We start from the raw sequence: 18,703 nt of genomic DNA, 5'->3' as shown, positions 1-18,703 counted from the left end.
CATATATACTGGTATTTCATATGTCAATCCTTTCATTTCCATAATATTTAAATCTGAGATCTTCTGACAACTTTAAACTTTTACTACCAGAAAGCTCTTGTTTACCCCAAATCCTTCCATGTCCTGAAACATAAATCTTTCACCTGTGTGGCAATTGCTCAGATTTACGTCACAACCTGCACAACAGGATCCGCCCATTTCTCGTCAGAAACCTGTCACGCTCTGTGAGAAGTCAACAACTTTTCCAAGGTTGCATCTGAGCAGGTAGCTCAACAGCGACATGCCCACGTCCCGGGGCTGTCATTCAATTTGTGCAGTGAAACCTAGTACAGGCGGCTCACGTGTGCGGATCCAACAGCAAGCCTAGCAGCTTGTTTTCTTCTTGGAAATATAGTTCCGCTGAGGCATCGTGCTGCTCTATGGACGAAACGGTCAAGGAGAAGCTGGGAAAAGAGGATTAAAACGTCCCTGTCGGCTTCGAGCGGAAAATATGACTCCCTTTCTGCGCATGGGAGCGCATGTTGTGGCTGTGCTCATTGTGTGGCTGCTCCTGTCAGCAGGCGCGCAGGAAAAGGACACACCTGAACTACTCTGCGGCCAGGTAACCGAATTAACCGACATTATCAACTTAAGCTTTAAAATTACACCTAATTGGTCTATTTCTGCTTCATAAATGTATAATGTGTGATAACATAGTTCGCTAAAGTTGTTTGATGTATTGACATTACTTTTATGGGTCGGAATTCAGAAAAGACGCGCATCCAGGCAGGGATCAAAGTTTAATGTCCATTACTTATTTAACTGTCCTGAGCATGACACCTTACCCCACTGTTCTGTGGGGTAAGGCGTTCTGACCAAGTTACTTTCACACAAAACCGCTAAACGTCTGAGTAGAATGAAACAGCCTTCTAAAATTAAATTGTCATTTTCAGCGTTTCTTCCTAAAAAAGTTTTTTTAACTTTTTTTTTCATGACTGTACCTACTAAATGCACGTTGAGAAGTTAGAACATCACCTAAAAGTTTATTATTTCAAATCAGTAAGAGGAGCTCCGATATTATGCAAGTTCATTACACAGAGGGTGATACATTTCATGGATAATTGTGATCATTAACTTACTCTTTACGAAGCCTAAAATTCAGTTTCTGTGAATACTAGATTAGGACTCATTTTAAATTCGTTTACATATTAAGTTTTTGCTTTACAATGACTTAAATCATTGGAGGCACTGACTGACTTTTCAGTTTTCCATTAAGTCTGTTTGGAGTGCTGTACTGTGGAAAGTTGAGTGAAAGAAAAAAGTATGGAAAGAAAATGCCCAACCAACAGAAATAACTTCAGCCTTCAGAGAACTATTTAAGATTTTGGTGGAGATTCACCTGTCACAGACTGTATTGTAACTGTTGCATTCCTTGTAATCCTCTACTGGAACAGAGATAATGCCTGAAGTGTTTTGGTCTCAGTAGTTGGCTGATGCCTGTTTATTCCCTCCGGTGTGAAGATAGCTGTTTGGTGTGCTGAATCCAAGCGTATAAATATAAATTTGAGTGACAGGAAGAAAATGTAATTTCAAAAGTACACAAGCAACAGGTTGGAGTCTTAGTAGTTGCTTTGCACAAACACGATATGTTTTGTTTTTTCTTACAGATTTACAGAGCAAGTTAATTAAAAATATGTGCTTGGAGCTGACACCTGAAACTGGTTGTACTAAAATTAGTCGAGTGGAAACTATTTGTACAATAAACACTGATATAGAATCAAACCAAACTGCGGAAATCTGGGATGTGCTTGTTTTGACACTGTTTCCAAGTGATAATCTGGCATAAATTATTATTTACTTATTATTTACAGTAACAGCCTTCTGTAGTCACACATTTTTTGGGGGGGGGGGGGGATAAAAACACATCTGTCACCAGCACTCTGCTCTGATTTAACCCAAATCTGTCAGACATGCTATAAAAATAAATGGTTAGTTGTAAATTACACCCACCAAAACACATTCAGTAAGAGAAGAAAGCGGGGAAATAACAGATGAGAATAAAGTGGAATTAAGGAGAAAACTAAAAGTATTTAAATTTGAGTTACTTAAAATTGAGGTAATTTGATTTTCCAGGAACAATTTTTTTCTTAATGTGATCCAGAAATGAGCTTCATGTCACCTTTGAACAATTTCCGAGCTCCTAAAAACACAGAACCCTCCATTTTTACTGGCACACCTGGTAAAGATGTGCTAAAACCTTCAAACTATTTGCTGCTCTGCAGATGCAGTAATAACAAGATGATACAGTTCCCTAAAATTCAGCCTCTGAGATCTTTTTACCATCCTTGATGTGATCCATAATGGGAGAATAAAGTATTTTTACAGCCTTTCGTTTCACAATTTCAGTTGTTTCAAACTTTTTCATCATTATCCAGACTGTAGATATTGAAAATAATAGGCGAGTATCTTCTTGAGTTATGTAAATCAATAGATATCTGCCTGACCTAAACGCATGTTCTCTTGTCTTTCTCTTTTGGCACATGTTTACCAGAGGTTAGCTGTATATATTCCTCTCTTCTTTTACCATAGATAGTTTATGCATTGTTGAGCACAGGAGAAAAACATGAAAAAAAGCTTGTTTAAAAACAAACAAACAAAAAAAAACCAGGTAAATGCCGTTTTTATGCAATGGGTTAATTTTTTTCTTCCAAAATAACAAAGTCTCCCAGCCTTAGCTTTTTTTTTAAATGTAAAAAACACTTTTTATGGGTGAACAGGAAAAACTAATAGAGTTTGTGGAGTTTATGACTCATGGCTGAGTTAACTGACACAGTCACTTAAAAAGCCCTGCCGACTGGAGACATCAAACATGAAACCAAATTTCAAATACTGTTTTTTGTTCATGTTTTTTCAGATGACAGCTCTATGAAAAGTGTTGTGATAACCTTACACCCACCAATCACATTCAATAAGAGAAGAAAACTGGGAAATGTACTAAAAAAATGATTTAGTGCATTTTTTTCTGTTGTTTGTCATAAGGTGGAATGAAGTTCAGAAGCTTTAGAAAGTTGTGAAGCTTTTATGAAAACTGCATTATAATTGTAAACAAATATAACCTCAGATTTTACAAGACCACAGAGTCTATAAAATTTTTTAAAAGCCAGGTTGAAATTAAGTTTTACTCTTGTCTTGTTCACAAATAAGCTGTAGTGGTTTTGTTCTTGTATAAAACATGTGAACTCCTGTTAAGCCAGTATTTATTGTTGATGTGCTTTGTAGGTGTGGTTCATTAACATTTCTCTTATATCTTTTTTTCCTCGCCTCCAGGGTCTCTCTGACTGCCACATGACCAAAGGTAGCTGCATGACATCTGTTGTAAATATGCTTCTGTTTTATAATGACAAGCTCGCACGCTCAGAGTTGGTCTAAACAGACGCTCTTTGTCTTCAGTGTCTTTCAGAGATGCCCCACCTGATCCATATGGCTCTCTAAATATTACACACTTTCAGCTTAACGCCACTCACTGCCACTTGGTCTGTGAACCATGTCTACAAATTAAAATCAGTCTCCAGGGTAACTTCAAATATTTATTTTCTAAAAGAAATCTATCTATCTATCTATCTATCTATCTATCTATCTATCTATCTATCTATCTATCTATCTATCTATCTATCTATCTATCTATCTATCTATCTATCTATCTATCTATCTATCTATCTATCTATCTATCTATCTATCTATCTATCTATCTATCTATCTATCTATCTATCTATCTATCTATCTATCTATCTATCTATCTATCTATCTATCTATATTTTCTGTTGTAGCTTTTTGCTGCAGCACTGTGGCTTCTGTTGTTGCTTCTGCAGTATTTAGTAATACTGTTTTCTTTGCTGATATAATTACCGTACATGTTACAGTAGGTGCAGATTTCGAAAAGCAGAGTCCTGACGGATCAGGTGACGACAGCGATGAAGAAGGTATGAAATAAACTCTTAAGGAGGGTAGTTAAAGCTCATGTCACATCATTGGTGCTCCCAGTAAAGGTGTGTAAGAAGTTGTAAAATTGTAGAAAATTATTGCCTTACCACATTGACTGGTGGGGAAATGTTGAAAAGTAATTATTTTAGATAAATTGTCAGTGCCTCATTTAATTGCTCATTAATATTTGATTGAAACTAGGTTATGTTTGGAAATGGGAGAGCTCGTAGTTGTCTTCCACAAGATTTCACAGAACTGGAGTGAACAAAGAGCATCCTGGTCCTCCCATATGTTCTCTTCTCTTTATTCACCTCACATGTTTTTTTTTTATATAGGATTTAGATTTTGGGAATGAGCTGGTGATGTACTGAAGTAGACTTTTGTTTCAGATAAATCATTTCTATCTTGATGTGGTTATTTGCTCTGGCTCATTATCGTACCAAAATATCCAAATGATGACCCATTTTCAGTTTACTGGCAGTGAAAACTGATCTTCCCTTAAAGTCAAAGTCAAAACTTCTAGGGCCATCAGAAAAGAAACAGTCCCACAGTTTGATGGAATCTACACTATGTATAACAGAGGCCATGAGGTGCTTTCTACATATTCATCCTGTATTTCCTACCAAACTAATTTGGAGGGTCTGTTCATCAAATGTGGATGATGTTAGTCTCAGCTGACTCAAACACTCTGTTGAGTTAAATTCATTATGTTTGTAACTCAACTCAAGCTGTTGTATAACACTAACAGTTCCAACTTATTTAACCAAATCAGTCCAATCATATAGATGTAATCACACTCAATTACATGAATTTTATAATATATTACACATTTCAGGTTTAAGTCCCAATAGCATTTGGCAAACTCTACAAGTTTAGGCTTGTGATGGTATCAACGATTTCTTCCCGACATGTAGATCTTATCTAATGGTAGTTAGTGACCTAAGACGCCACTCCTTCCAGCAATTATTTATAGTAAGATTTTTTTAAACTCCATCTTCATGGTGGTAAGATGAACTTGGACCTTTATCCAGCCAATTATGTGACAGTCTCATGTGTTTTAGGCTGTTTGCTCTGAATCGAAGTGTGAGCAGGTTGAGATGATCTCTTTCTTTAAAGGCAAATCTTAGTTCTTGATGGCCAGTACAAGTCTGTTTGTGCTGACCACCATAACATAGTTATGGTTAGTTACATGGCTGGACATTACATAGTTACATAACATAGTTAGTTACATGGCTGGACTAAGATCCAAGTTTATCTCACCACCAGGAGCCAGAGGGCTAAGACCCGCCTCCTGGCTCTAATTGGTTGTTTATAGTTATCACTAGGAGAAGGCGAAGGAGTTAGATTTTTTTCCCACAGATTAACTGTCTCATACCATACTGTCATGACATGGTGACACAATCAACAAATATGTAAAATATATATATATATATTTATAAAAGTTACATGAAGTAAGGTGATTTTTCCTCTATTGATTATATTAACACACTTACCAACAAACCTCCAGATGAGCTTATTTAAAAAGGTTTAATTTTTCTGACATACAAAAGATAACCAAATTTTCAGTCCTCTGTGTGTCTTTACTAGGTGTGCTAATATTGTGAATGACACTGTAGTTGGCTCTTTATAATAACTGGGTCTCTTTATACTGTAATTAATATAACATTTGTTTTCTTTGTCTTGTAGCTATTGTGAAAGTCTGTCTCTCCTTGCCGGGTTCCATCGATATCTGCAGGGCAATCCGTTTTAAACTAACCTACATGAGCGCGTCCTCCAAATACGAGGTAAGCCTTGTATAAAAGATAGCCTCAAGAACAGTCCTGGTAAAAGGACACCTTCATTGAAGTCAATGGTTTTACATAGATTTTACATAGCAAGCTTTATTAAAATTATTCATCTAATCCTCTTCTGGTATTGCAGTTTGCAACGCACAACCTCTGGTGAACAACACTAGATCACATGCAACACTTTAACACAAATTCAAAAAAAAGTCTCAACGCAGAGGAAATGTATTGAAAATTTAACCCACCTGTACTTTTTCCAAAGGAATTCTTGCAGTAGATACTGTAGAACTGGGTTTAGTTGATTAAAAATACAATCAATCAGCTGATCAACAGGAACTTGAAGCAGATCCATGTAAGCAAACTTTCTAGGACTCCAGTAATGATCGTAGAAAAGTAATTGTTGCCGTCCATAAATCTGACAACGGTTAGAAGGTTCTCTGTTCATTGGCATTGAGAGAGATGGCTCTAATAAACTGAAAATATTGAGGACAGCACTCAAACTTTTCAGAAGTGGGCATTCTACCAGATTAAGAGTGAATTCATGAGGTGAATCAAAAGGTTTTTCTGAACTTGGAGGAAAATCGATAGCAGAGTGGCAAAAAATTTAAAGGTTTTAGAAGGATTCAGTCAAGTCCAGGCCTTGCCTTGACTAAAATGCTCTGATAGGACCTTAAGATAGATCTGCATACAACTTTTGAAACAACTCTTTGAGTAAAGAAAGGGCCATAAATTCCTCCACTACAATGAGCGAGACTGATAAGATTATCCAACTGATCAGAGCTAGAAGTACTGCAAGCAGCTGAATCTTTGAGTATGTTTGGCTTTTTGAGCACAGCTTTTAAATTTTGGTTTAATTTGGGTCTCAAATAAATGAAATGAACTATGCTTCTTAAAGGATTAAAAAAACCTTGTTTCTAAATATTTACATATTTTATAAACAGTACTTAATTTTAACTATGATAGTAGATAATGGTCCCTAAAGATCAAAGGTATTTATTCTGCCGGTGACAGGCGGAAGTCTCTCTTTTCCTACTAATTCTATTTTTTGAGAAATTATTCCCTTTGACTTCTTCCTGGTAAATTGATATCATCCTCCTACGTGGCGTCATTGTGTGTTTGAAAAAAAAAAAAAGAACGAACATAACGAAACATGTAGACATGAGTTTTTAAAGCAACTCCCTGGAGCAGAAGCAGAAACGTGTTCGAACAACTTGTGGGCAAGACGTTTTTGCTTTGCTGAGTTCATTAAATTCTTTGGAAACTCTTGCAGTTGAATGCCCAGAAACTATTACCAACTGCACTTTGTCGTGGTTTTTAAAAGTAAATTGTAAAATTTTATACGTACAATATTACCTCAAGTACAATATTCAATAAATGTGTGGTACAAACGGACTAGTCTGAGCAGAAATTCTCAAGTTTACAGTAAGGATATACAGTATTAATTCATTTTGTTAATTTGACTTTTATTGTTCTTGCTGCATTTATTTTTGTTTATGCTGCTGAATTCTTTAAATCGAGTAAGATAAAATTGCACAGAAAGAGGGAAAGATAGATAAGCAGAATATTGTTAGAATATCGTAGGGTGAAAAGCGCCACCTGATTAATTTTAGTATATCTTTAAAAACAGATGTAATCAAATTTTGTTGTTTAAGCTAAGGATCCCTGAACAAGGAAGTCAAGTAAAGCTATTTTTATTCTGCTTTCTTTGTAGTAGAATAAATATATTATGTTTCTTATCTACTCTCTGAATCTATGTGTTCTTGTTCATCTCATGTTGAGCCAAACTTTCTTAGACAACAGAAATATTAAAATCAACCTATAAGGGTTTATTTTTATCTAACTAATTGCTACAGAGCTTTTCTTCCTTATTGGAGTCACAGTTTTCCTCTTCTTCCTGTTACTAGTCATTGCTGGAAGCCCTTTAGTGAACTTCTGCATACTTCTTATATAATTATAGTCTATCATCGTTATTGGGCTGTTACAAAGTAATTAAGTACTACTTGAAATCATTTTAATGTTTAAAATTATAATTTTTTAAAGAAATATAGTTATTGTGATTGTTTTATTTAGAATGAACATCCATATGAGTGACTGGTTTCAGGTGAATGTACATATTTCTAATCTATGCTTACTATATTTACCTTGGCTTGTACAACAGCCTCATTTGCTTGTGGCACAGATTCAACAAGAAATCAGTTGGAGATGATTTGAGCTTTGTAACGCATTACTATGTTAAAGTAGACATCAAGTTAGGAACAATACGACTTTGGTGAGACTGTGTTGGGAATGGGGAACGTTGACTTAAAATTTTATTACTAGAATTTGTGGTATGTATTGTCATAGCTGTAAAAGTAGTCACAAAAAATATTTATAGCTTCTTTGTAATCTCTCAGTATGTCACTGAAGTTCAAGCCCAATAAATATAAAAACTGCTGATAAAATCATATCTAACAGTATGATTTTTTTTTTATTACTCTTTTAAAATCTTTATCAGAAAAAGATTTCTGATAAAACCTGCAGACATAACACAGGTAACGTCTGCTGGTTATGTCTGCTGGTTATGCACACATAATCTGCATTTTATCAAATATTTGAATTTATGGTTCCACATGGAAATCGTAAAAGTAAAAGAACATAGTAAAAGTAGCAATCCTGCCAATAGTCTTAAGTTTTTGAAGTTTTCTGACGTCATTTATTTTTATCATGAAAAATCAAAATTCTTATCATGGTAAGAAATTTTTCACCATAGTGATAATTGATAAGATGATTGCCCAATTCCAAGACTGTGCAAACACACTGTACAAAGTGCCAGCTGGCAGAAAAGCTCTTCTTCTTCAACTTTCAACATGTTGTGTATATGGATGGTATTGCACATACCCTGGTTGTAGTTAGCGGTTATTTTATGAGGGGCCGTTTAGGACAAAATTTACGTTTTGTCTCTCACACACTACCAAAAAGTCTCGCATACTCCAAAAAAGTAGCCACGCACACTCCAAAAAATTACGTTTTGTCTCTCACACACTACCAAAAAGTCTCGCATACTCCAAAAAAGTAGCCACGCACACTCCAAAAAATTACGTTTTGTCTCTCACACACTACCAAAAAATCTCGCATACTCCAAAAAAGTAGCCACGCACACTCCAAAAAATTACGTTTTGTCTCTCACACACTACCAAAAACTCTCGCATACTCCAAAAAAATAGCCTCGCATAATCAAAAAAATTACGTTTTGTCTCTCACACACTACCAAAAACTCTCGCATACTCAAAAAAATTACATTTTGTCTCTCACACACTACCAAAAACTCACGCATACTCAAAAAAATAGCCACGCACACTCAAAAATTACTCACGCACATTCAAAAAATACTCAAATTGCGTATACACACACTACTAAAATGTCACACACACACACACACACACAAACGTTAACTTTCTCGCTCACATACACTACTATCAGCTCGCTCACATACACTGTACTAACAGCTCGCACATTCACAAACATTAACTTTCTCGCTCACATACACTACTACCAGCTCGCGCACATACACACAAACGTTAACTTTCTCGCTCACATACACTGCTAACAGCTCGCACATTCACAAACGTTAACTTTCTCGCTCACATACACTGCTAACAGCTCGCACACACACAGACGTTTATCTCTCACACACACAAGACTATAGTTGAACACACACACAGTACTAAGACTCGTTTTATGTATGTGTGAGAGCGAGACTTTTTATGAATGTGTGAGAGCGACACTCTTTATGAATGTGTGAGAGCGAGACTCTTTTTGAATGTGTGAGAGTTGTCACGGAAGAGGCGGGGCATAATTTTTGGATCAAACTGCGCATGCGTAGATCCTAAACTATAAGTTTCGATTGTTGACTCACTGTATGTTCTATTACTTAGTATATTTGTGCTTTTAAATATATATAGAACGTTTAACTTTCTTGTAGATTAAATGTGCTATAGAAATAAATGAATCTGATTGATTGATTAAAAATAGCAAAATTGCTGTAGTACAATCTGTCCACTGGGTGCCAGTATTACAGGAATTATTAACCGGCGCCAACTAGTGCCGAAGAAGAAAGAGTTTGCTATACCGAACATGGCTAACTGTAATTCGAAACGAGAGAGAATTGGTCAGGCAGCTGCCATTTTAAACACCATTCTATCTTCTCCGGAGGCAACCAGCACTTTGACAGGCGCATTAAACGATTCTACGACTGCCCGCAGTGCTACAATCTGGCACCCAGTGGACAGATTGTACTACAGCAATTTTGCTATTTTTAATCAATCAATCAGATTCATTTATTTCTATAGCACATTTAATCTACAAGAAAGTTAAACGTTCTATATATATTTAAAAGCACAAATATACTAAGTAATAGAACATACAGTGAGTCAACAATCGAAACTTATAGTTTAGGATCTACGCATGCGCAGTTTGATCCAAAAATTATGCCCCGCCTCTTCCGTGACAACTCTCACACATTCAAAAAGAGTCTCGCTCTCACACATTCATAAAGAGTGTCGCTCTCACACATTCATAAAAAGTCTCGCTCTCACACATTCATAAAACGAGTCTTAGTACTGTGTGTGTGTTCAACTATAGTCTTGTGTGTGTGAGAGATAAACGTCTGTGTGTGTGCGAGCTGTTAGCAGTGTATGTGAGCGAGAAAGTTAACGTTTGTGAATGTGCGAGCTGTTAGCAGTGTATGTGAGCGAGAAAGTTAACGTTTGTGAATGTGCGAGCTGTTAGCAGTGTATGTGAGCGAGAAAGTTAATGTTTGTGAATGTGCGAGCTGTTAGTACAGTGTATGTGAGCGAGAAAGTTAACGTTTGTGTGTGTGTGTGTGACATTTTAGTAGTGTGTGTATATACGCAATTTGAGTATTTTTTGAATGTGCGTGAGTAATTTTTGAGTGTGCGTGGCTATTTTTTTGAGTATGCGTGAGTTTTTGGTAGTGTGTGAGAGACAAAATGTAATTTTTTTGAGTATGCGAGAGTTTTTGGTAGTGTGTGAGAGACAAAACGTAATTTTTGGGAGTGTGCGTGGCTACTTTTTTGGAGTATGCGAGAGTTTTTGGTAGTGTGTGAGGGACAAAACGTAATTTTTGGGAGTGTGCGAGGCTATTTTTTTGGAGTATGCGAGAGTTTTTGGTAGTGTGTGAGAGACAAAACGTAATTTTTTGGAGTGTGCGTGGCTACTTTTTTGGAGTATGCGAGAGTTTTTGGTAGTGTGTGAGAGACAAAACGTAATTTTTTGGAGTGTGCGTGGCTACTTTTTTGGAGTATGCGAGACTTTTTGGTAGTGTGTGAGAGACAAAACGTAAATTTTGTCCTAAACGGCCCCTCATATTATTTAAGTTTCTTTTAGTTTTCTAACTTTTTGAGCTATGATGCAAATTATCCTCTTGCATCAATAATTTGTTTTTACTCACACAAGAACTGCTTCTTGATTGCTTACCTTTTTTTGGACTCAGATATCATGGCTGTGCATTAAAATCCAGATCAGCTGTTTTTGAAATCCTCAGACTGGGATCATCTGCATGCTGCATCTAAAGTAGCTGAAATTTACTTTATAATTTTAATATAGTTTCTTCCTAATTGTGTTGTTCTAGATGATGTACAGACTTTAAATGACCTTCAAGTGGTCAAAATATTACTAGTTATTTAAATTGAAAAACAAGCTTCAACTTCTCTGCTATCTCAATTATGACCTCTTCCTAAAGTGAGTAAAAATTCATTGGAGCAGACAGACCATCTGTATGGTGCAGCATGAGATAAAGTTATGTTACCAAGAGTACACAATAAATGTTTTGAACGGTTCAAATGTGACTGACAGCAGCCTAGCACCTTCGTAAAACAATGTTATTTAAAGTGTCTGGATGTTATGTCATTTAAAAATGCAATGCAGATATACAATGGATTGATGAGGGTGTAAAAGTTTACATTGGTTTTATATTTTCGGCTAACACAGTTGCTGCTGATAGAGAAAGTGAATTTTGAGGCTCCTGTTGTGGTCACAGCCGATTCAAAGGAAACACAAATCGTCAAAAATATCACATTTCCTGCACCTAAAGAAGGTGAGTTAAAATGCTGTAATTTTATTAAAACAAAAAACAGCAGAATCAGAGAGTTCATTTTCCTTTCTCTGTCTTTCAGTCTGCCCCTTGAATCTCTTGGAAGATTTTCAAGAGCTCCACGGTAAGAGATTAAAATTTCACAAATACAATTGTCCACAAAAATCTAAAGAAATGTTACATTCGGTTTTGTATTCTGTGGGCTGATGACACAAAAGCAGAGCCTTTTTTAAGATGTACTTTTCATTAAAACTAGAGCATATCAGACAGAGAAACATGGAGACAGTAGTGTGATGGTGTAGGGTGCTTTTCTGCTTCATGACCTCAACGACCTGCAGAAATTGATGGAAGCATATCGGATCATCAGTTTTTTAGATTAAGCTCAAGAGCGTTTGAGTTAAGCAGCACGACAGTGGTCTGAAGCACATCAATTAGTCCACGTCTGAATGAATTAAAAAATTAAACAAAAGGAAGATTTTGGATAAGCCTTGTGAAAGTCCAGACTTAAATCTGGTTGAGATGCTTAAAATCTTTTAATGTGGCTTAATTAAACCACTTCTGCAAAGAAAAGCAGATCAAACTCCCCTACAGCAATTTAAAGACTGATTGCCAAGTATCACAAATGGTTGAGGCCACTTTGTTGCATTCAGCTTTTAGGTTTAGAGAGGGAAGTTGTTTCTCACATGGACTAATGGTGGCTTTTTTCCCCCTTAATTAATGAAAAAAACAAATCATAATTTAAAAACTTTTTGCATGTTTTTAAATGCAAAAAGTTTTAATGTTCATTATAACAATTGTTATCTTCAATTGTTATAATGAAGATGACAAATGTATGTATCTTTTTCTGTACTTTGTGATTTTTTTAAGATAAAACATTATCTGGAATCATTTGTTTGTTTGTCCTAGCACATGTGGTCACGCAATGCATTTAAAAAAGGACTACAGTCAGTTGTTTGCAATGACTGACGTGTTCCTCTCCCAGTTCCCAGGTTCCATGTAAATGACACAGAAAGCTCGGTCCGGCTGCAACTGCAAAATATTCCTCCCACACAAGAGAAGGTCTATTGGGGAATGGAATGGGATGACGTATCTGGACAGCCTCTTCTGTGGGTAAGTCATCCCTAAAGTGTTCATGCACACATTTCAAAATGTTCAACAATAGTTTTGCCTGTGTAATTTTCTTGTCTGTGCAGCCCACTGGCGAGAGTGAAATAGTTATTCCATCATATCTCATTGCACCATGCCTATGCTTCCTGGTAACTAGAATTTTAACTCGGAAAAATATTCATATACATAAGATGAAAGGAATGATTAAAACGTGACTATTTTTGTAGGCATGGTTTGACAGTAAAAACACGAAAGGGAAGTACTGTCCTTTCACAAATAAAACAGGTGAGAGCTGTTTCCTGATGTTGCTGTCCGATCTTATCTGCTTCGTGATGAATTGGTTCATGGAATATGACGTGCCATTTTCTGCTTTTTTATTTTTTTAATAGACGCTCTGAGAAGAATGCAACACAACATGTCTGTGACGATGGTGGAGTCTCCGTTAAGGATTGGGGAAACGGGACTGAGCTGGAATGTAACCTCTCCCTGTAAAGTGCAGGCAGAGGTGCAATTGTGCAAGAAAGACATGGCAGGGGGCCAGTGTGAAGAAGTGACGGGGTCCAAACAGCAACTCAAGACTACTGGTTGGACTGCGGCGCACAGAGTACACTGGGTAAGAAAACATCCCTCAATATGCTACACCCTCCGTTCATAAAGTAGATGTCAAAATTTTGTGCCTCAGTCAAAATGACTTATGCTGACGAATGTTTGGAATCAGTCCAAATTTTAATGGTGTAACTGTCGACCTGGAGACCTATAAAGATCACAATTGAAATGATTTGTATAAAAGAAAAGGCATTGTTTGCTTAATGCCTGGCATGAAGTCATTTTACAAGTCAGGCAGCATTGTTGTCTGAGGAGATGTCCTTGTGCACCACATGCCAGACATCTGCGGTGTGGTTACATCTGTTCCTGCCAGTATTTCAGACATCTTTGTGCTTTCAGATTATTTTGAGATCTATTTATTATACTTATTAATTTGCATTTTAATTTATTCCTTTTTGTCTTTTCAGCAAGCAGGGGAGTTCTTGCTCCAGCCACACCCTCAGCTTTGTGTGCAGGTACAATTTGTACTTTTTTCCTCAATAAATCCTCTCTGTTTTTAACAACATTTTGTACTTAACCATTGAACCTACAATCACTTTAAACCATTATATTATAGGTTAAATCTGAATGGATGGTCTCGTTCTCAGAGCCCCAGTGTCCATTTGAAAGTAAGAATTCAAACTACTACATAATCTTAAAAACAATGTCCAATGTTTATTTTTATGTGGCTCATTTAATGAATTTTATTGTACAGTTTATGCCTAAGAAAAACATGTTTCTCACAAACTTTACTGCCTCACCGTTGCTCTCTTTGTCATGTTTTTATAAAGTAGGCCACACTGAGCTCACTAATAAACATGAAACCTTGAGCCACCAAATTTTGATAAAGTGACATCAGCAGCTCACTAGAGAAGGATATTGAGCAGCATCAGCTACTGCCTCTAATGCCATAGAAAAGGGAAAATACAGAAAGAAGTGTGTAAATTGGGAATGATTTTGCTATTTTTTATCTATAGCTAAAACTTAACTTGACTCATTTTCAGGAGAAGCACTAAAAACCTTATACCCCTGTGGGTGGAGTTGGTGTGAAAAGTTTGATGACAGTTGGCTTTGTTGAATAATCTTTAATAAATGGTCCTTGTCTTTGGACCATCTTTGGCAACTATAATTTGTTAAAATGCCTTAATTGAAAATTGTGCTATTTGGATAACTGGCTGACTTGGGTGCAATCTGCCATTTTGACATAATTTGACAATGACAGCATGTTTCATTAAAGGTAACCGTGGCCAACAAAAGACTGATTGTCACCATTAAATGAAGCAGTAAAGTTAATGAAAAACAAGATTTGTACAAGTGTCAAAACATTTGACTTTCACTGTACATTTACAATCTCATGATGTGGTTGAACAATCTTATGAAGGCTTCTTGATTTTTTAAAATTTATTTTGTTTTATTTTAGCACATCGAGAGAGATGGATTCTTTCACTTCTCGTCGGATTTATCCTGATATGTTTGGCTATACTTGGAGTCTATTTGATACAAGGCGTTCTGAAAGGTTGGCTTCTTTAGGATACAAAACTGAATGTCTCTTGTGGTTAGTATGAAAATGTCTCAATATTATTTCTGCTTTTTCTCCAGGATATGTTTGGAGATGGTTGAAGGATGATGACGTCAAAGGTTTGTCTAACTCTTGTTTTCTGTTTACGTCGACAAAAAAAAAAACCCTTTTGCTGATGTTACAATTCCTTTAAAAACTAGTCTTACTGCTTAAAATTTTTGCTTCAAACACAAATTTCTGTTTGTTTTATTTGAATTTTATGTTGTAGACACAAAGTAGAGCATAGTTGTAAAGGAAAAGAAAAAGTGTTTTTGAAAAATTAAAATAATCAACCAAAGTGTAATTAAATCTCAATCCAGCTTTTCTGTGATGCTTAGAGGTTGTTTGAGGAGATAAGTGAATAAACAGCATCACCGCAGACTAAGGAACATGCCTGCTAAATCAGAGACAAAGTTGTAGAAAAGATTAAATCAAAGTTTTAAAACAATACTGCAAACTGCGAATCTATCAACTGTACTTATCTGTAGAGGAAATCAAAGAGGAAAATTGGCCATTGTAACTATGAAGGAGATGCAGTGAAACCTCACTGTCTACAGTGCAACCATTAGTCGTCCATTCCACATATAAGGGCTAATTTAGTGAGAGTGCCAAGAATCCAGCTATAAGAAGTTCTGTTTATGGTTTTTGCCATAAAAGAAACAGCTGTGAATGATTACCTTCGAGCAGCAAACATAAACATACAACAACGGAGGTGTGAGTAAGAATAATGTAAATCCATGCGTTAAAATGGCAACGTAAAAGCCCAGACATTAATCAAATGGAGAATATGTGGAAACCTTTTGAAAATACCCCCTGGCAGCTTTAATTGCAGTGAAAGTTTTCCTTCAACGTATTGGCACAAATATATGCTACACTTTTCATGTTTTTATTTGTTCAGAAACTTGAAAAGTATCCAATATTTTTTTCTCCACTTTACAACCATGGACTTCTTAGTGTCCGTCTACAGAAAATTACAATAAAATTCATAAATTTATATTTATCATGTGACAAAATATGAAACAGTTTTTCAAGGCAGTGCAAAAGTGAGATTTTTAATTTATACCAGTTGTATAGTTCAGGTGAGATTTTTTTATTTTTTTTACTCTGTGACTTAAAAAGTACATTTAGTGTTAATTTATTACAACATGCATTATATTCAACAAATATTTATTTTGTCTTGTGATTGAAAACAGCCAGCACGAATGTTTTCTTTCTTTCAGGTGCTGTGGGTGGCGGTCATGTGATGCTGCTATATCCGCCTGATGATGACAAGCGTCTCCCAGAGCTCCTATGTCACTTGGGTTCATCTCTTCAGGCCCTGGGCTTCACCGTGTCTCTTGACCTCTGGAGCCAGGGCGAACTCAGCGTGCTCGGCCCCGTGCCCTGGCTCCACTCGCGACTGGACCGTCTGAAGCGGCAGGGCGGTAAGGTGGTGCTAGTCCTAACCCAGACCACGTGGACCAGAGCGGAGGAATGGGGAGCCCGCAGCTGCGAGAACAATGAAGAGAGCATCAGAGGAGCGGAGGGGGACTCTGCCTTGTCCCGGCACGTGGATGTTTTTGGCGCCTCGCTGAGCTGTATTCTTGCAGACTATTTACAGGGCCGCGCAGGCGAGCGGTTCATGCTGGTGCAGTTTGAGTCACTCCCTCCTGCACCTCCGGGTGGTTACCGACCGCTTCCAAGACTTTTTTGTGGACTCCATCTCTACAGTCTTCCGTCCCAAAGTCTGGGCTTTCTGACTGAGCTGGCGGGCTCCAAACAAATCGCCTCAGCATCAGCAAGGCGGAAAAGGGCAGGGGGGCTTCGAATGGCATCCAGAGTGTTTGCCAAAAGGCTGTCGGGGTTCACAGCAGGGACAAATGTGTTGCATCTTGCTGGTGTATCTCCAGGCTGTGTTGGGCGGGAAGAGGAAGACTCTGGGGAAACACTACTCTTAGAACCAAATTTAATCACACCACCGTCCAGTCCTGATACAGTGGTCGGTAAAATGGATTGGGTCTGACAACTAGAGAGGATCATAAAGGACAAGTTATGGGAGGCTCCAGTGTACCTGGAGTTGAGTTGATACCTCAATTAATGCACAAAGATATACATTTTCTGTTTGTGTTACCCTTACTGTGTCGTGGGATGCTGATGCTTGATGATCTCCAAGTGTCTCCAGAAGTTATTGAACAGAAGGCAGTTAAGAGTTAGGACACAACTGCATGACATTAGAACATCTTTCAGTGGAAATAATATTGGTAAATATTGGATTGATGATATCAGTTACGATATGCCTAATATTTTCCCTCTTGTCTCTATTGTCTGTGCTTCTTACACTCTGTGATCTTTAGCATTTTGGGTCAATGTTATTAGTGTCCAGTGAGAGTATTTGCTGCAGTGAGGCTGTGTCCAACTAGATTAACATTGGAAGAAAATGCAATTTCATAAGTCTTGGAATATATTAGCTGGAATTATTTCACTCCAAACAGTCCTTTGAAATATGATTATTGTGCACATTGATATTGCGATAATTTGCAATATATTGTGCGGACTAGGTTAGGTTGCTGATCCAAGACATGGCAACACAGAAGCACAAAAGGCGAACAATCACACAGACACATACCGCCACCTATGGGGACTTGAAAGAGAAACTTAGCACACTTAGTTTGGACAATGTGAAGAAAGTGAAGTAACTGGAGAAAACCCACACCTGCATAGGGAGAAAATTTGAACTCAGAGTTCAGAAAATACATATGAACACCTGCAGTTAGTTTGAAGTGACCAGTGAACCATGTTTCTGAACTGAGGGAGGAATCTGGCATGTCTGGAAGAAAACACTCATGCATGAGGACAACATGGAAATTGCTTTAGGACATGTTGAAGCATCATATTGTTCAACAGTTTTGCTAGTTAGGTTTATCAAACAGTAATATCAGCTTGATAAGCCTGGATGCTATGTGTTTAGCCGCAAGAACAGTTTCATATGATAAATATTAGATCAGTAAAGCTTGAGCAGCTAACTCTTAAGAGAAACATGATCCAGCACTGAAACATGACACTACCTGGAAAAACAAAATGCATTAAAAATAGAAGATATTTTTAGGAGTTTGCAAATTATGTTTGTGATCTTGAAAAAGCAAAATGGCATTAACACAAAACCTCAAAAAGAGCATTTTCAGTGTAGCATGCTCTTGATATTTATACCAACCTTTCCAGAGGCACTGTGTGTATTTAAGTCATTTTACCTGTACATGATGTTCTTGCAATTCATCTGGACAGTAAAAACCCTACAATTCATGAAAGAAAAAATTTATATATATGAGAGACTACACATGTAAATATGCTATATGGTTTGCTCAGGAATTCTGAGTTGGTTTTATACTGTGATTTCTCTTAAATGTTTTAATATGGGATTGAATAAAGCATTATTGTACTTGTCTATAAACAGTTATTGCTCATATCTGAATAAATAACAGAAACTTTATTTTGACTTACTACAATTTCACAATAAAAGTTATTTGAATGTTACAACATAGATTATAGCACAATAAAGCAGTTTTTAAGAACAACTGAGAGAGATGTACCAGTCAGCAAACATCACTTTGGTTGTATGGATAATATGGAGCACTGCAGATG

At 36.8% G+C, this 18,703-nt stretch overlaps 1 protein-coding gene across 2 annotated transcripts; it reads left to right on the top strand.

Annotated features, from left to right (window-relative positions):
• The first annotated feature begins 225 nt into the window (after positions 1-225).
• On the top strand, positions 226-18,514 carry LOC116717675 (interleukin-17 receptor C). 2 transcript variants are annotated; one of them, XM_032559332.1, is made up of 16 exons: positions 226-601; positions 3,307-3,334; positions 3,430-3,552; positions 3,903-3,959; positions 5,647-5,744; positions 11,733-11,838; positions 11,918-11,959; positions 12,818-12,945; positions 13,029-13,091; positions 13,170-13,227; positions 13,332-13,555; positions 13,956-14,003; positions 14,105-14,156; positions 14,948-15,043; positions 15,127-15,165; positions 16,306-18,514. In XM_032559332.1, the coding sequence occupies exons 1-16, from the start codon at positions 491-493 to the stop codon at positions 17,085-17,087; spliced, it is 2,055 nt and encodes a 684-aa protein (XP_032415223.1). In that variant the 5' UTR covers positions 226-490; the 3' UTR covers positions 17,088-18,514. The 2 variants fall into 2 exon arrangements, with proteins under 2 accessions (XP_032415223.1, XP_032415145.1); XM_032559254.1 differs by having other exon boundaries at positions 3,900-3,959.
• Positions 18,515-18,703: the final 189 nt, after the last annotated feature.

This window comes from Xiphophorus hellerii, chromosome 1 (assembly GCF_003331165.1).
Source record: "Xiphophorus hellerii strain 12219 chromosome 1, Xiphophorus_hellerii-4.1, whole genome shotgun sequence".
Lineage (NCBI taxonomy): Eukaryota > Metazoa > Chordata > Actinopteri > Cyprinodontiformes > Poeciliidae > Xiphophorus > Xiphophorus hellerii.
This window is presented reverse-complemented; position numbering and strand designations above follow the sequence as displayed.